General features: G+C 44.5%; 1 protein-coding gene across 6 annotated transcripts in view; it reads left to right on the top strand.

Moving 5' to 3' along the window:
* Positions 1-17,150, top strand: part of UBR4 (ubiquitin protein ligase E3 component n-recognin 4) — a 74,375-nt gene that overhangs the window by 48,003 nt on the left and 9,222 nt on the right. For all 6 annotated transcript variants that reach the window (XM_065650067.1, XM_065650066.1, XM_065650065.1 and 3 more), the window contains 24 exons: positions 542-781; positions 1,925-2,063; positions 2,568-2,693; positions 2,856-2,984; positions 3,430-3,773; positions 4,004-4,094; positions 4,476-4,560; positions 4,790-4,917; positions 5,454-5,583; positions 6,046-6,203; positions 6,734-6,843; positions 7,359-7,500; positions 8,490-8,571; positions 9,276-9,449; positions 9,868-9,989; positions 10,405-10,602; positions 10,712-10,792; positions 13,394-13,481; positions 13,884-14,011; positions 14,457-14,564; positions 14,788-14,907; positions 15,620-15,810; positions 16,160-16,333; positions 16,838-16,937. In XM_065650067.1, coding sequence (XP_065506139.1) covers positions 542-781; positions 1,925-2,063; positions 2,568-2,693; positions 2,856-2,984; positions 3,430-3,773; positions 4,004-4,094; positions 4,476-4,560; positions 4,790-4,917; positions 5,454-5,583; positions 6,046-6,203; positions 6,734-6,843; positions 7,359-7,500; positions 8,490-8,571; positions 9,276-9,449; positions 9,868-9,989; positions 10,405-10,602; positions 10,712-10,792; positions 13,394-13,481; positions 13,884-14,011; positions 14,457-14,564; positions 14,788-14,907; positions 15,620-15,810; positions 16,160-16,333; positions 16,838-16,937 — 3,388 coding nt within the window. The remainder of the gene's footprint in view (positions 1-541; positions 782-1,924; positions 2,064-2,567; positions 2,694-2,855; positions 2,985-3,429; positions 3,774-4,003; positions 4,095-4,475; positions 4,561-4,789; positions 4,918-5,453; positions 5,584-6,045; positions 6,204-6,733; positions 6,844-7,358; positions 7,501-8,489; positions 8,572-9,275; positions 9,450-9,867; positions 9,990-10,404; positions 10,603-10,711; positions 10,793-13,393; positions 13,482-13,883; positions 14,012-14,456; positions 14,565-14,787; positions 14,908-15,619; positions 15,811-16,159; positions 16,334-16,837; positions 16,938-17,150) is intronic.

The following is a 17,150-nucleotide window of genomic DNA, read 5'->3' as shown; positions in this document are numbered from 1 at the left end:
TTCTTGAGATGTTCTCACCAGAATCAGATCTCTTTGGTTTAGGGATTAATCTGTGCCTGCCGCTTATTGCTTATTTGAAGTCTTAATCCTCTGTGACATCACAAGTGGCTGCTGCGGAGAGGATTATGATGTCACAAAGAGAGGATTCTGACTTCAGGTTGAGAATAAGCAGTGGGAGCAGATGAGATCTTTAGAAATAAATATCCTGTTTTCATGCAAATATCCTTACTAATAAAAAAATGGAGGTGAAAAATCCCTAGAAAATGTCTGTAGAATTAAAGTTTTTTTTTTCCATGAGGCATCAACAGCTCTTTAATCCTAAACAGTCTCTCTCTATGAAGAGGATAAAGGCTTAAAATGTATTTCTGGCTACATATCATGTCAATACAGAAGCTAAGGAAACGAATCCTAGAACTGCTCTCCATTCATCCCATTTAAAGTAGATTTGGAGCCGAGACGGTTGCGTTTGGCTTCTCTTTGTACATGGGCAGGCAGGGGCCTTCCCCACTGAAAAACCACCGCTTTCTTCCCATTTTCCCAGGCCGGCTCGTTGGCACAAAGCTAAAAAAGTCCAGCTGACCCCAGGCCAGACGGAGGTGAAGATCGATTTGCCGCTGCCCATTGTGGCTTCGAACCTGATGATCGAATTTGCGGATTTCTACGAGAATTACCAGGCGTCCACGGAGACCCTGCAGTGCCCTCGGTGCAGCGCGTCCGTCCCGGCCAACCCCGGGGTGTGCGGGAACTGCGGCGAAAACGTCTACCAGTGCCACAAGTGCAGGTAACGGCGTCCTCCTTCCGCCCCACGGCTCTACGGAGCCCTTGTGCTGTTGCCCGTGTTGGATGTTCAACAAAATACCCCGCTATTTAAATACACAATTCTGGTTAATACAACCGCACAATCAAATTAGTCGAGAGGTATAAAACAGGCTTACAGGGATTTAATGTTAATTCAGGCTAACAAAGGAAACCAGATACCACAATGCTGAGAGAACGCAGAAGTTGCAGATCAAGCTCTCAGGAGATTAAAAAAAGAAGATTCCCAGGAGGAGGCTACTTTTGGGCTGCTTGTTCAAGGGCACGAGGCTGGAGTTCAATTATGGGATTGCAGGGGGGTTTCCCCACAGAATCCCTGACTTAGCGGCTGGACGGACAGTGCTCGCTTGTCTATTCAGAGCTTTTGTTGTTCTCTCCTCATTCAGAGCAGGGCTCAGGGCGTAATTTACTGTGAACGATTCAAGCTTTCACTACAGTATTATAAATCCTTCTCTTTTGTGAGTTTTGTCTCCTTATCTGATATCGCTTCTCCCCTTACTGTTGTCCCATATTCCTCTCTAATCCTCATGGGATTCGAGGTGTTTAGCAGATTCTTTCCATAGATCGGGTGATTACTGGTACATTGAAAGGTTTCCACATCCCTTCTGGAATTATGGGAGCTATAAATCAGTTCATGTCGTGCTACTTTAGTCTACAACAGGATAATAAATATGCTTTAGCTAGTCCCGCTGCAACTGGGTAAAGAGCGAAAGCTGTTGAAAGCCTGGACCTTTCAAAACAAAATGGTTTCCTTTTATCTGTGTTCTCGGAAAGGGCACAGTGCCCTAGTCTGACATTCTACTGGGAATTACTGCAGTTAAAGTAGAATTGTTAGCAACAAATTCCCATCCGTTTCTGCTTTTTCTGGCCAGAATGGCCCTGCTTCTGTAAGGATTTTTTTTTTTTTAATTGCCTGATTTGTAGGTTTTGATTCTCATGTACCTCATGTATTTCACTTGGGGCTTTTCCAGGGCAGTTTGGTAGGTTAGATCTTTTAAGGGCCATCCTTGCCTTTTACCTACTGAGTCCATTCACAGCTTAATTCTTTCCCTCAGTTACCCTAATAAAGCTCAGCTGCATTCATTGACCTTTCTGGTTTGCCTTTCAGATCCATTAATTATGACGAGAAAGATCCCTTCCTTTGCAATGCCTGCGGGTTCTGTAAATACGCTCGCTTTGACTTCATGCTGTATGCCAAGCCTTGCTGTGCGGTGGATCCCATCGAAAACGAAGAGGATCGAAAGAAGGTGAGACTAATAGCAGATTCATTAATTAAATGCTGTATGTCTTGGCCAGGTCAACAATGTAGGGACATCAAAGCTCCATCCCTTTGGGGAATACCATGAAAAGCTGTGCTCCTTCGAGGCTTCTCACTGACTAATGCGTTCTGTATTTCCTCTCTTGCTCCACCAAATTCTTCAAAAGACGTAATTTAGTGCTTTACTTATAAGTATCTGTCTAGCACTGCATCTCTTTGCCTTGCTGTACAAGGGGCTGAATGTGGGTTGTGCTGACAAGCCCTGCTAATGAGACAAGGACCCATTGCACTCTTTGGCCTGTCCTAAAGGATAAGTGTGCTGAGTATAGCAGCAGCAGAGTGAACTCGTGGCAGAACCACCACACAGGATCACCTTTTTTTTTTTTTTTTTTGGCCAGAAAAATGCAAAAGAGGCAGGAGACTTGGTTGTAGTTCCATAGAATTAAAAATTGTGTCATAAAATAAAGAGTTTCCTTTCCTTTGTCATTCTTAGGCAGTAACAAACATCAACACTCTCCTGGACAAGGCTGACAGGGTGTATCACCAGCTAATGGGACACCGACCACAGCTGGAAAACCTGCTGTGTAAAGTGAATGAGGCAGCTCCTGAAAAGCCCCAGGTAAGAAGGGACAGATCTTGCACAGAACTCCAGGCTGGTGAGACACCGACCTTTCTCCTGCGCAGAGCAACTGCAGGTCCTTGCCTCAGATGCTGTTTGCAGTGGTTATTTTTGTGTGTAACCTCCATGGATGATTCCTTTTTGTTTTCCTCTCTGTTCCAGGATGAATCTGGTAGTAGTGGAGGGATAAGTTCTACCTCAGCTAGTGTGAACAGGTACATACTCCAGTTAGCCCAGGAGTATTGTGGTGACTGCAAGAACTCTTTCGATGAACTTTCCAAAATCATCCAGGTATGATGTGCTTCGACTTGCATTTGTCACGTGTTTTCTTCTGTCACTGGATACAGCACGTACCAGAAATAGAAAGCAAGATGCTGCCATTCTGCATTTAATGGTATCGTTAACAATAGGTGATCAGCTGTATGTTTTCAGGGAAATAACAAAATAATTGTTTCTAAAAGTTATGGTTACTGTTAATACTATGGATTTGTCACATTTCCTTGCATGTAATGTAGACAACAAGGCTTTAAACAGGGCAGATAGCTGGGAGTTAGGCTGATGTTTCTAATGGATTTCCCAAGTCTGCCATTGACATAAAGGATCTCAAGTTCTGAGAAACTTGGTTAAAAATGTTTGTCCACAAAATATCCAGTGAAAATAACTTGCGAATGGGATTAGCGATTACGTGCTGCCTCCCAATCCCACAACTTCAATTTCTCTTTTTCTGTGTTTCCAGAAAGTGTTTGCCTCTCGAAAGGAGCTCCTGGAATACGATCTCCAGCAGAGAGAGGCAGCAACGAAATCCTCGCGAACCACTGCCCAGCCCACGTTTACTGCCAGCCAGTATCGTGCCTTGTCCGTTTTAGGCTGTGGCCACACGTCGTCAACGAAATGCTACGGCTGCGCCTCGGCCGTCACCGAGCACTGCATAACCTTGCTCCGCGCTTTGGCGACCAACTCTGCCATCAGGCACATCCTCGTGTCCCAGGGCCTTATCCGAGAGCTCTTTGACTACAACTTGCGCCGGGGCACGGCCGCGATGCGGGAGGAGGTCCGTCAGCTCATGTGCCTTCTGACCAGGTTAGGTGTGAGTCCGTGTTTGCAGCCCTATGACTCCCAGCGAGCTCTGGAAAGCCGCTTGTATTAAGTGCATGATCAGAAAGGAATAGCTTCGTAGGGCAGATATCTTACATCAGCAAACTGCAGACTGCAAACTGCTTGTACATTTGTTATCAGCTAAGCTGAAATCCCAAGAGCTCTTGGTATTTATGCACAGCGTAACAGTGTTCTCCCTCTCCTTCTGGAATTAGGGACAATCCGGAGGCCACACAGCAAATGAATGACTTAATCATCGGAAAGGTTTCTGCAGCTCTGAAGGGACACCGGGCAAATCCAGACTTGGTGAGAAGTCCCAGTGTTTTCCTATTTTTGTTTTCTGCCCCTCTGTGTCTGCTGCTGTATTCCAGTCATTGCATCTTCTCTCTTATCATGGTCCGTTTGTAATACAGAAGGTGTTTATGTCTTGATAGGAATTAAGATAAATGTCACAGTAAAGCAAAAAATTAACCGATCAGGTTTATCCCTGAGTTTCCTCAGGCAGTTCTGTCTTGGCTGTTCCTTGCAGCTCTCTCAGACAGGTTGCCAGTTGTCCCAAATGAGCGTGGGATTAAATTTTCTTAGATCGATGTGTTTTGAACCTGTGTTTTTTAAATATCAGAAGGCAAAAAGGACTACTGCATCACCAAGACCTCTTAAGCTTTTGAACACGTATCTGTGTTACAGGCTAGCAGCCTCCAATATGAAATGTTGCTGCTAACAGATTCCATCTCGAAGGAAGACAGCTGCTGGGAACTCCGACTGCGTTGTGGTGAGTTCACGTGACTAGCGTGAAAGCTTTATTTTAAAATATTTTTAAATAAAGGGAAGGGTGGCAAGACTCTCTTGCTGTAATAAAAATTGTTTTTCATCCATGACTGCATGAAAATGTGATAGTTTTTCTTGAGGATATGAGGTCTTACCTAACTACTTTTAATGTGCTGCATAGAGCTATGGAGGCAGATTTTACAGTGATACGAACATTTATGTCTGTCTTTCAGCTCTCAGCCTCTTTCTGATGGCAGTGAACATTAAGACTCCAGTGGTTGTCGAAAACATCACCCTCATGTGCCTGCGCATTCTTCAAAAGCTGATCAAGCCACCTGCTCCTACCAGCAAGAAAAATAAGGTACTGCCTTAGATGCTGAGCAAAGCGCCTGAAAATGGCCTGATTAAAGTCTGGCACGCTGATCTCGGTGACGATTAACTTGTTGAAGAAGCCAGGGCTTGCTTTTCCTGGTCACGATTACTGGGGAAGCACAAGTTCTGTGACTCTTGTCACAAATTACAAGTAACTGCTTTTCATTTTTAACTGTTCTTTGGTGGCTTTGACCACTACTATTTAAAACAGGGCTTTGTTTTTTTGTTTTTTTCCCCTCAGATCCGAGGCACGGGGAAAGAGATATTTCAAAGCTACGGCTTGGTTATTTTGGGCAGGCTTTTGGTGTTTCCAACAGCTTTGTAGAATCAAGTACCTAAACATGGTAGAATCAAGTAACTTTGACTCAGATTTTTAAATTCAGAGCTACAGTTCTGATAAAACCAGTATTGACTGGCTGCTTCTTGATTAGGATAGCATTTGCAAGGAAGAAGGTATGTTTCTGCTTTGACCTGGCTATCTGATAATCGCATTCTGAAGAATCATGGAGCTTTTTTGTTTATTAGGATGTGCCTATGGATGCTCTCACCACTGTGAAGCCTTACAGCAATGAAATCCATGCGCAAGCTCAGCTGTGGCTCAAGAGGGACCCCAAAGCGTCATACGAAGCTTGGAAGAAGTGCCTCCCTGCCAGAGGTAGTCCTGTGCTTTTAACTTTGTGCGATTTTGTGAAAGAACATCTATATCCCTCCAGGTTTAGTAAGGGATGTACTTTTGTAGTTGTGTTGGCTACTGTCCTGTGACATTTAATACCATCTTCACGCTTAGCAATTGTAGCACTGACTTTCCTAGGCTGTGTTGCTCAGACCCTGAGCAGAAAATGCACTGTGCCTGAAGATAATCAGGGGAATGTCAAAAATGAAACTTGTTGCTTATTTAAAATGATACCAGCCAACTGAAAAGCTGACTGAATTCCCTGAGAGGCTGCGGGCAGTGAACGTAGCTCCATGCAGAAGCATAAATGGCAGTGAAAGAAATAAGAAGCTACTCAGCTATTCAGCTGGAGTTTGGAGAGTTCCAGTACGAAGAGAAAAATACAACAGCAGTTTGCAGTCAATAGTTGCTGACGGTTCTCTTGGGCTGTGTTCGATATTGCAGGTATAGATGCCAACGTGAAATCTCTCAGCAAAGCTGAGCTTCACCAGCTCTACTTGGCAGAAAAATACGTCTGGAAATGGAAACAGTTCATGAGTCGCTGTGGGAAGAGAACTTGCCCTCTGGACCTCAAGCTGGGACACAATAATTGGCTGCGACAGGTAAACGTGGGTGAAAATTCCAGTGGGATGCACTGGACAGAGTTGACAGTTGGAGATTATTGGTAGTTTGCCACATTTTTATGCACTTTGTAGGTGATATGAGCAGTGATATTTTGGGAGACTGTACGGACTGCATCTAATTCTAAGTCAAATTTACGGCTTTGTTCCCTTAAAAATACTAAATGTAAACATCCAGTAGTCTGCATGTTCTTAAACTCTGAACTTTTAATTGCCACGGTGCTTCTTCTACCTGTCTACTTCATTTTGACTAGTGAATTTTCATAGATCCTGGGCAAAAGTTTTTGTTCTTGTGTGCGTTTGGATGAGTATGTTGCCTACACAGGGCATTGTTTAAACATTTTGGTAGCAAGCAAGGTAGGAATTCTCAGAGAATGTAGTCTTTGGAGGAATAAGAGAGTGCTGCCACCAGGTCACTGAACTGTCCTCATGTATGCTGTGCCTTTTTATAAAATATCACTCGTTTATCTGTACACATCAAATGATACCGTCTTTTCGTGTTTGTGCCTTAGGTGCTGTTTACTCCTGCTACTCAAGCCGCAAGACAAGCTTCATGTACAATAGTGGAAGCTCTGACTACCATCCCCAGCCGCAAACAGCAGGTCCTTGATCTCCTGACAAGGTATTTCCGTGTTGCCACCCTTGGCAGCTCCAGGATTAGTTTTCTTCAATTCCCATGAGAACCTCTCCTTTCTTTCAACTTTTCTCACACCTCTCCCTTCCATAGACCTCTGGTTCACAGGTCTTTTGGGGCTAGATTCTAAAACTTAATTAGCTGGGGTTATGTAGTTTTAGGAAGACTCTTTTTTTTCTGTCTGGCGAGAAGCTATTGCAGTTCTGTGCTTTTTCCAGAAGTAAGCAGATGGTGTTCAGCTGTGGGGACATTTCCCCAGCTTCTGAGACAGCAAAATAATGGGGTGAACTCTCTTCCAACTCCTGTGACATAACTTAACCCAATTGATGCTAGTAACACAGTTGGGAAACTCCTTTTTGGGACAAAATACCACTTTAGCCATCAAGTGATGAGTATCGGTTATGCTCTTAACTGGGAGACCAGATTCTGGAGGCGTTTGTGTTTCCATGTGAATACCTCTTGTTACTACAAAGTGCTCGTGAGCTTGTTTTTCTCTTCACTAGCTACCTGGATGAGCTGAGCATTGCTGGCGAGTGTGCCGCTGAGTACCTGGCGTTGTATCAGAAACTCATCAAACCTGCCCACTGGAAAGCCTACCTGGCAGCCAGGGGCGTCCTGCCCTATATCGGCAGCCTCATCACTAAGGTACGGACCTGTACAGAGAAACTGGGTGGCAAAATTTTACACGGAGGGTGGTGAGAGCCTGGCCCAGGTTGGCCAGAGAGGTGGTGGATGAACCATCCCTGGAGACATCCCAGGCCAGGCTGGACGGGGCTCTGAGCAACCTGAGCTGGTGCAGATGTCCCTGCTCATGGCAGGGGGGGCACTGGGGGAGCTCGGAAGGGCCCTTCAACCCAAACTATTCTGTGATTCTATGCTTCTAAAAGAAACCTTATCCCTACCAGTCAGTTTGGCTTGTGTTGCTTTCAAATCTTCATCTCTTTGTTCAGTGCCCTGTTGCTGACCCTTGCCGTGTTTATGAAGGTCACACTTCTGTGCTGTCATCACTAACAGCAAGAGCTGCAGTGGTTTTAACCCCAGCTGTAGCATTCCTGAGCTCAAACTGGCTGATACACATTAATTAACTGCTCTGGGGGCTGATGTATAAATATTGCCTGACTCTCTTGGCACCGGATCCAAGTTGGAAGCTGTCTTAGCTGCCAGACTGGCCTCCGAAAGCCCTTAACGACGGGAGGATTAGATGTGCTGCTGTTCCCTGAGTGTGAATTACAGCCTGTTGGAGAAGTACCACGTTGAAGTTGCACTTTTCAGAGTGTTTAGGTCTTAGGAGTTTGCTGGGGTGATCCCTGGTGTGCTCCAAAGAGGCAGATGACACCCTCTGTATAAATAGTGACCTCGAGTCCGTTTCGAAGGGCCACCAGCAGTGGTAATAGCCATGAGGTAGATATAGGGAGGAAATAAGGGAGATGTTTGGGCTATTTCTTTCCCTCCCCGCTGCTGCATTGTATTTCTAGTTTTTCTACTAGTTTTTTTTCTTGGCTCTGTTCTTTGCACCCCGTGTTCACATGCAGGTCGGCGTGTTAGTTTTCGTTTTCAGCGCGTTAAATACTCACCAGCTAGTCCTCATTGACACTGCAGTTTATTGTCCTAATGGGCCTGTTAATTATTTTCAGGAAATAGCTCGTTTACTTGCCTTGGAGGAAGCGACACTCAGCACTGATTTGCAGCAGGGTTATGCCTTGAAGAGTCTCACAGGTATTTGGTGGCATCAACACGAGCTCTGCGGTGGGATTAGAAATGGGGTGCTGGTTGTTCTGTAGCAGCATGTAGCAGAATTTTCAGAGAGATGTGATTCAGTGTTTTGCAATTGTCAGCACTGGGTTTTTGCCATCAATGTAACACTTAATTCCTAAATAGATTTTTTTTTTCCCCCATAGTTTTTTGTGGTCAGTTTGAGTTCCTTGAACCGTGGCAATGTATTATAAACTTCATCATACCACTTTTCTCCTCCGATTCTTAATTACATTTAAATATAAATTCCTGGGACCATTGTAAAGATTGCTGATTTATTCCTACCTCTTGTTTCCTACCTAAACTATGGTAGGTTTTTATTTTTGAATTTTCTGGGGTACACTTTTTTCAAAACCTTTGGAAATGGATGTACATCATTAACTAGGTCATTTTTTTGTATCCTCTTCCATGTTCTTCAGAAATTAACGGACTAATTCATAAAGCCTGGCTTCTTGCCAGAAAAAGCACATTGATAAATATGTCACGGGAAAGAATCCAAATATTCTTGGGTTCTTTCCTGTGGGAGTGACACAGACTGACAGTGGGAGTTGTAACAAGCCATTTCATTGTGCTGCTTTGATGATATTGTGTCCTCTTTGCTGGCCACATGAATTTTAGAGCTAACAAATCAAACTCTCCCGCTCACTGGATATCTCATTGCTTCCCAGGTCTTCTCTCTTCCTTCGTGGAGGTGGAGTCCATCAAACGGCACTTCAAAAGCCGCCTGGTGGGTACGGTCCTGAATGGTTACCTGTGCTTGAGGAAGTTAGTGGTACAGAGAACGAAGCTGATCGATGAAACCCAGGACATGCTGCTGGAGATGCTAGAGGATATGACAACAGGTAAAACCACCTCGGGCCCATGAAGGCAGAGCTTGGGTCAACCAAGATCAAAAAGCAGATTGTTATAGCCACAGAAAGAACTTCTTTTAAAAGACTGCTGTAGTGAGGGGGTTTTTATGGCTTGGACCTTCCAGTATTTCCTGTTGGCACAGAAAAGGGAAATAACATTCCTGGAGCCACCTCTTACTTTCCAAGAGTATAAGCCTTCTCCTTTTTATGTTCTACTGCGGCCCAGCATGCGAAGGGTTTTCCTAGTAAACATACCAATAAATAACCTTTTAAGTAGTGGATATGCAAAAGAAGAGGGCACCAAAATATGGTGCTTATTGCAGAAAGTTTTATTGTGTGCGCTGAGTTAAAATGGAACCTGTGAAATAGACTCCTGTATCTTTATATCCTGTATCTTTTATCTTGGCAGGCACAGAATCTGAAACCAAAGCATTTATGGCAGTGTGTATAGAGACTGCAAAACGCTACAGCCTTGATGACTACAGGACTCCAGTCTTCATCTTTGAGAGACTATGCAGTATTATCTATCCTGTGAGTGTACAAACAGCTGTAGCATCACTTATGAAGTCAGATTTCTTAAATAGACACAGTTGCTTGCACTTGGGCAAAAAACCCAGTAGTGTATACAATGATGATTTAATATTAGCCAGTGTAGAACTGTAGCAATATGATATCCTATCTTGGGGGTTTAATATTCGGGTTCCCTATTGTGGCATGCTCTGTGCAAAACAGCAGAACCAGCAGTATTGTTTCACGCTGAGGAATTTGCTTACTAAATGACCCTGAACATGCTCTAAGTGCCACGTGTGTGCCAGCACACAGCGGGATGCGCCAGTGGTGAAAGGACCAAAGGTGTAGGGACATCCTGGCGCTTGCTACCATAAAAATGCAGGAATGGGAGCGTGTTTAGGGGAAAACTCACTCTGTCTCTGCTGCTGTTCTTTAGGAAGAGAATGAAGTGACTGAGTTCTTTGTAACTCTGGAGAAAGATCCCCAGCAGGAAGACTTCTTACAGGGCAGAATGCCAGGAAATCCCTACAGCAGTAATGAGCCTGGCATTGGGCCACTCATGAGGGACATCAAGAACAAGATCTGTCAGGACTGCGACCTGGTAGCTCTGCTGGAGGATGACAGCGGAATGGAGGTGAGAACGCACACGTGTGGAGTTCTAGGGTGCCGTTTCTGGGCAGCTGATGATTGCTGGAGCGGAGACGCAATGAGAACTTGTTGACTTTTTCTTTTCTCCCTTTCAGCTTTTGGTGAACAATAAGATCATCAGTTTGGATCTGCCTGTGGCTGAGGTCTACAAGAAGGTGTGGTGTCCCACTAATGAGGTGTGTGTTATCTTTATATGTGTTAACAGCACAAAGCACCTGTCTGTGACATTAACAAAAAAAGCAGAGGGGAAAAAAAAAAATCCTACGAGTCAGGATTTGTTTTCTGGCATATAATTTCTTGGGTATAATTTGTCAGCACCTTTTTGTGCTCTCTTAGGATAAACTGTTACCCAATTCTGCAACGTGATTTAAAAGCACATAATGCTGGCCCAGGTGAGTGTATTGAACTTACCTGTGTAGCTTATAAGATATCGGCTTATCAGTTGATAAACTGTCGTCTTGAGTAACAAACTTTCTTACACTGCTTTTGGGAAATAGCTGAACTTTGTGTCATCGCCTTTCAAAGCGCGTTTCACACTCCATCTGCGCATGATGGTTCAATGTGCGTGCGCAGACGGGAACGCCAGCTTGCTCCATCAATCTGCGCTTCGGAGACAAACCCAAGTTATTTATGCAGAGAGAGCATCCAACATTTCTCCCAGTTACTTTGCACTCCTGCTCTTGTGCTTTTCATGTGGGGGTCTCAAGAACGTGACAAATTTCATCCGCCCAGTTAGCTCTTAGTAGTATGTTTTACCTGTTTATCAGACGAAGAAATGGAGCCAACAGCCTTAAGGGACCAGTCTGTGTCACAGTAAGTTTGTTCCAGAGGTGGATGTGGTCCAGAGCAAGCTCTTCCCTTTTCTTGCAGCCACTAAAATAAAGGAATCCGTCAGACTACATCAGCCTAAATCTTGCCCGTTATTAATATTTTCTTTAGAGGCACTGCTAGTAGCACTTGAGATCATAAAAGACAACTGATTTGCCCAACACTTCTTGTTCATTCCTCATTTACTCTTGGGTTGCAGTCACCTCTGACTGAAACCTCCGTTTCCTGAAACCATTTGTTTACTAAGCTGGTGGGGAAGAATTCAAACAAAACACCTGTTTTCAGTGAATTATGATATAGGGAATGGTTCTCATCAAGCTTTATTTAAGTAAAAAAGCCTTCTGTACCGCAGAATCAAGCCCAAATCTAGGTGATAGTGAGAATTTTTTAGTAAGGTACCAACTTGGGTAGGGAAGTGTGGTGCTGGTCTTAATCTGTGAAGTCTAATTGGAGCTCTAATCAAGTTACCGAGGGAAATCGTGCCCCAACCTGGGGCAGCGAGGTGCCGTTCCTGTGAGATGCCGAGCTGAGCCGACGTGTGGCTGATGGCGAAAGGCAGAGTTTGCTCAGCGTTCCGTCACCGAACTGCTTTCATCTGTCTTCCTTTGTGCGCTGCTCCGCAAAGCGCCTCTGGAGCTGCAGCTCACGTTCCCTAGGATATAGACAGGCGCACAAGAACGCAACCTCAGGCCTCTTTTTGTTTCCCTTGTCTCTCACTGGCTTTTTTTTTGTTCATCTGCCATTTTACCAGGGCCCCTGTGGTGTTAATTGCTGGTCTCTAGCGTGGCCTTTGAGAAGATCTTCCCCCCGGGGCTTTCCCTGTGCTTATGTATTTGCTGTGACATTAAGCGCTGCTTATTCCACATTAGGCTTAGCGCGCTCGCTGACAGGTTTTCTCTCGCAAGGTCTCCTACTCCCAAATCTGGGATTTTTCTTTTCTGCTTTTTATTCAGTCCTATGGATTAAAATGGAAAGTTTAGTGAAATGCTGTCAGTGTCTCCAGCTGGAAATGCATCTAGAAAACTAGCCCTTTCCCAGGGTAAAAGCACAGCTTGTGCTTCAATGGGTTGAGCTATATTATTTTAGTAATATACTGTCTTATTGAAAGCTCATTAAGTTGCTTTTTCCTCCTCCTCTTCCATTTTCCATCACTGCAGATTTTATCTGTTCGAAAGCACTCATCCAATTAGCCTCTCCTGCTTCGTTTACTGGGCCGTGCCTGATCCCTGTATTTCCCAGGCTGTGCAATACCCTTGGAGGGAAAGGTTGCTGTGGAAAGCACGCGTTTCTCTGTCGATTAAACACATTTTGCTTGGTTAGATCTTTCACTGGTGCTCAAAGGAACTGTTGGAGGAGGTAGAAGGAGGAAGAGACTGTTTATTACCAGCCCGTCCATCTAATTAGCAATGCTAAGAAAAAGCAGACGGACCAATAGATGAGTTATTGATGTTTTTACAGGTGGTGGCTTTGCTGTTGTTTTTAATTCACCTTAGAAAGGGGAAAAAGAGGGATAGAAAGATTTCTCTGCGTTACCATCCACAGTCAAAACAGTGCAAAGGAGAACTGAGGCTGGACACACAGTCCATAGTGTTACACACTAATGAGAACTGGACTCATCAACCCAAAAATCAATTTAGGCAGGTGACAAGCTCCAAACAGACTTTATTTTAACCAGAATTGTTTGGCAGAGAACCAACTAGAAATGGGGTTTATCCAAAATTATTCGGTGCTCCAACAACATGATAAAACACAGGTTCGGATACCGGTTAGGAGTTCAGTTACTGCACAGCTGATTCAAACTCAAGGGATCCCAAAACTCTAGAACGATGATTCAAAATGTTAATCTCAAAGGTACCCATGTACTTTGGGGTGGGAAAAGATGCATCTGCCACACTCATGTATAGGTGGCCACAGAGGTATGGTTAATATAATGCTCTCTTCTGGTGCAGGGGGAGCCGATGAGGATCATTTACCGCATGCGAGGGTTACTGGGAGATGCAACGGAGGAATTCATCGAGTCTCTCGACTCCACTACTGGTAATGCACTTGTCTTCTGAAAGCTGGGATTAGGTTTGAAATCTGAGGTTCGCTGCAGAGCAATGACACTCTTATCCTTACAGCACTGAGCTTACAGTTGATTGGCGTTGCTTTTGCTACATTTACCTGCTTCACCTACAGTGGAGGAGGATTTTAACAACCCTTTAAGTCTATGCTTTCAATGTGAACACTTGCATGGCACAGGGACCATTCTGCCTGCTCCTTCTTCGTATTCCTGCTCATAATTCTTTTCAAATTCAGTACGGTTGAAGTGACTTGAACTCCTGGTGAATGTGTCCTGCTGTACTCTCCGTTTTCCCTTCGCTGTTTTGTCCTGTGGGCTGCACGAGCTTGCCGTGTTCTGGCTGCTTCCTCTCTTCACAATCTGTGTCTGTCCTGTAGATGAAGAGGAGGATGAGGAAGAGGTTTATAAGATGGCTGGCGTCATGGCCCAGTGTGGAGGCTTGGAGTGCATGCTCAACAGGCTGACCGGCATCAAGGACTTCAAACAAGGGCGGCACCTCTTAACCGTGAGTCTCAGCTTCTGTCCTTCAGGCTCCGGAGTTACGTGATGGAAAATGCCACAAACATTAGTGAAGTTTAGTTCTCTGGGTTGCGTTGCAGTTTAAGTACTGGAGCAGAGGTTTCGAGTCACTGATTAATGAAAACCTGAGAAATTCCTTCTTTTCCTCTCCCGTTCCTCTTGGTTAACAATTCTTTACAAAGACTTTGAAGTGTGTAGAAGCTGAGGAGTTGGTAAGACTAAATCCAATCTGGCTAGAGAGATTGTTTTTCTGCCTTGGCCTCACTTGAAAACCAAAGCTGTCCTAAGGTTAATATTGGTGTAAAAGTCTGGCTTGTAATTAACCCCAGAAGTCTGGAAACGAGCTATATTATTGGATGCTTCTAGTTTCAGCAAAATCCTCCTACTCATTTTGAAGGGACCATAGAGAATGCATTCTCTGTATTTTGTAGGTGCTGTTAAAACTGTTCAGTTACTGTGTGAAGGTGAAAATAAATCGTCAGCAGTTGGTCAAGCCGGAGATGAACACTTTGAATGTCATGCTGGGAACTCTTAACTTGGTAAGGGCAACCTCGACTTCCATAGTGTTTTCTCTGGACTCCAATGAATTTAAGCTGCCTATGAGTATTGTGCTGCCTTATAACTACAAGAGATCTTAAATATTTCTGGGCTGGCATTGCAAATTATCTGGTAGCCATTCTTCATCTGTTAGCGAGTGGAAGTGTGTGGGTCAGTTAAACCAGTTGCTGCTGGTGTTGCAATAACTGATGTCATCTTCTCCAGGCTCTGGTGGCAGAGCAAGAGAGTAAGGACAGCGGAGGGGCAGCTGTGGCCGAACAAGTGCTCAGTATAATGGAGATAATTCTGGATGAATCCAACGCAGAACCTCTGAGTGAGGACAAGGTAAGTGCCTGGGGCTCGGTGCGCGAATGGAAACATTGGCTGGGATTCGAGGCTTGCAAATACCTTACAACAGCGATGCTGAGCTCCAGGAGCTGCAGAGGTGTGTTAAATGCGAGTCTAACCCTTGTTCCGCTTGCTGGCGTGTCTTGGCAGGGCAGGAGTGCCCTGAGCCAGCAGCACTGCGGGGCGTCTGCAGGATGATCTGGCACAGCCGGGGCGAGGGTTATTAAGCACCGCTTGGATCTCTTCCTTGCTGCTTTGGGCCACAGGCCAGTGAGAGACAAGAAGAGACGCAGCTCTGCCCTGGGTTTTTTGAGTGTTTTCGTACATGTTGAAAACGTGATTGATTTTTCCAGGTAGTTGAGGATAAAAATTATATCTCAGCTAGACTGAGAATGAGAAGTTTCTCACTCATCTTTTGAAACTCTTGGCCTATATGAATCTCATGCCCTTTGGGTTGGAATTATTAGACGTTTTTGACTGGAAAACGCTTTAATAGTAGGTGGAAGAAGTCAGGTGTCGGGAAGAGGATCCAGCCATTCCACTGACATTTGGGAATGAGGCTGGATTTTGTTCTTCATCAGGCTTTTTATCAGGGTCTAGACCTCTAATCCTTTAAGCCTGGAGTAGTCTACTAGCTACTAGACTGAGGGTTTTCTTGAAGGTTGTAGATTTATTCCTGAACATAAATCAGGCTCTTCTTCCTTTGCAGGGCAACCTCCTCCTCACCGGTGACAAAGATCAGCTGGTAATGTTGCTCGATCAGATTAACAGTACTTTTGTCCGTTCCAACCTCAGCGTCTTGCAAGGCCTGTTACGCATCATCCCTTACCTGTCCTTCGGGGAAATGGAGAAAATGCAGATTCTGGTTGATCGATTCAAGCCCTACTGTAACTTTGATAAGTATGTTGTCATATTTCAATTAAAAGCATGTGAAATCTGCTGTACTGACAAGTCTATACCTTTTTTTTTTCCTTATTGGTGCTTACCTCAGTGTAATGCAAAGTCTCAGAGATTCCTGGTGCATAAGCTTAATTTCCTATTTCACTTCTAAGCCATTTTAAAAAGAAATATGTGAGCATGTAGTTCGAGAAATAGGGCTTTAGAGTATATTCTGAGATGACAAGGGGCTGAGTAGCTTTTCTGAGCCTCTAAGCTGGAGTAGGTACATGCATTCAGTGATAATGTAATGAGAATTGCAGGCAGAGATTTTTGCGGAGTCCCCAGTTTACCATTTCTTCTCTTCATTCAGGTACGATGAGGAGCACAGTGGAGATGATAAAGTTTTCTTGGACTGCTTCTGTAAAATAGCAGCAGGAATAAAGAACAACAGCAACGGCCATCAGCTGAAAGATCTCATCCTTCAGAAGGGAATTACGCAGAATGCCCTCGACTACATGAAAAAACACATCCCCAGTGCAAAGAAGTAAGCGTCACTATTTAATGTGTGTGATAATCCCAAACATCCTCCTCTCATCACCACAACAGTCTTCCAAGAAAGCCATTAACTGGTCCATGTTCAGAAGGCATTTAGATTTGGTACAGCTGTGATGCAGAGAGTCTGCTGAGACAGTGCTGCTGTAGAGATGGGCTAAAAAACCGAAAATCTTCCCATTTGATACCCATCTGAGCTGCTTTCCTGGATATCACAATGCTCATGTTTCCTGCCTGTTCCTTACCTATTATACTGAAATAGAGCTTTTACTATTGATGACCAGCTCACGAACATAAAACAAATCCCAAGGCTACGAGCTGACACTGTGGTTATTAGTGTGCACAACATGCAAGTGGGAGTGTGAATGTCACTTCATTAATTAATGGAGGAGGGATACGGGGGGAAGGGTGTTTGTCTTGCTTGCTGGCTGACCGCCAAGTGCCTTTTTGGAACGAGTGACTGCCCTTCAGCTGCTGCCTCTTGTTTTCTGTGCAGTTTGGACGCAGACATATGGAAGAAATTCTTATCTCGACCTGCGCTTCCTTTTATCCTGCGCCTGCTCCGTGGACTTGCCACCCAGCATCCTGCTACGCAGGTGAGGAGACTGTCCAAAAGCCAAGTAGGGCATGGATGACTTGTTAAACTGTTTGTGGCTGTAGTTAAGCAGTTATTTCTGTAGTAGTTGATTCTACGCTGGTTTTTGCTGGACTTGAAGAAAGACACCAGCTTCAGGTATCATCTGCTAGTCTGGGAAAGTCTGGAGGGCAGAGATTTTGACTTTAAATATCTTGTCGTTCTGTGTGGGGTG

Source organism: Caloenas nicobarica, chromosome 22 (assembly GCF_036013445.1).
Source record: "Caloenas nicobarica isolate bCalNic1 chromosome 22, bCalNic1.hap1, whole genome shotgun sequence".
NCBI classification, from domain to species: domain Eukaryota; kingdom Metazoa; phylum Chordata; class Aves; order Columbiformes; family Columbidae; genus Caloenas; species Caloenas nicobarica.
The sequence above is the reverse complement of the archived record's forward strand: the minus strand, read 5'-3'. Positions and strand labels throughout refer to the sequence as shown.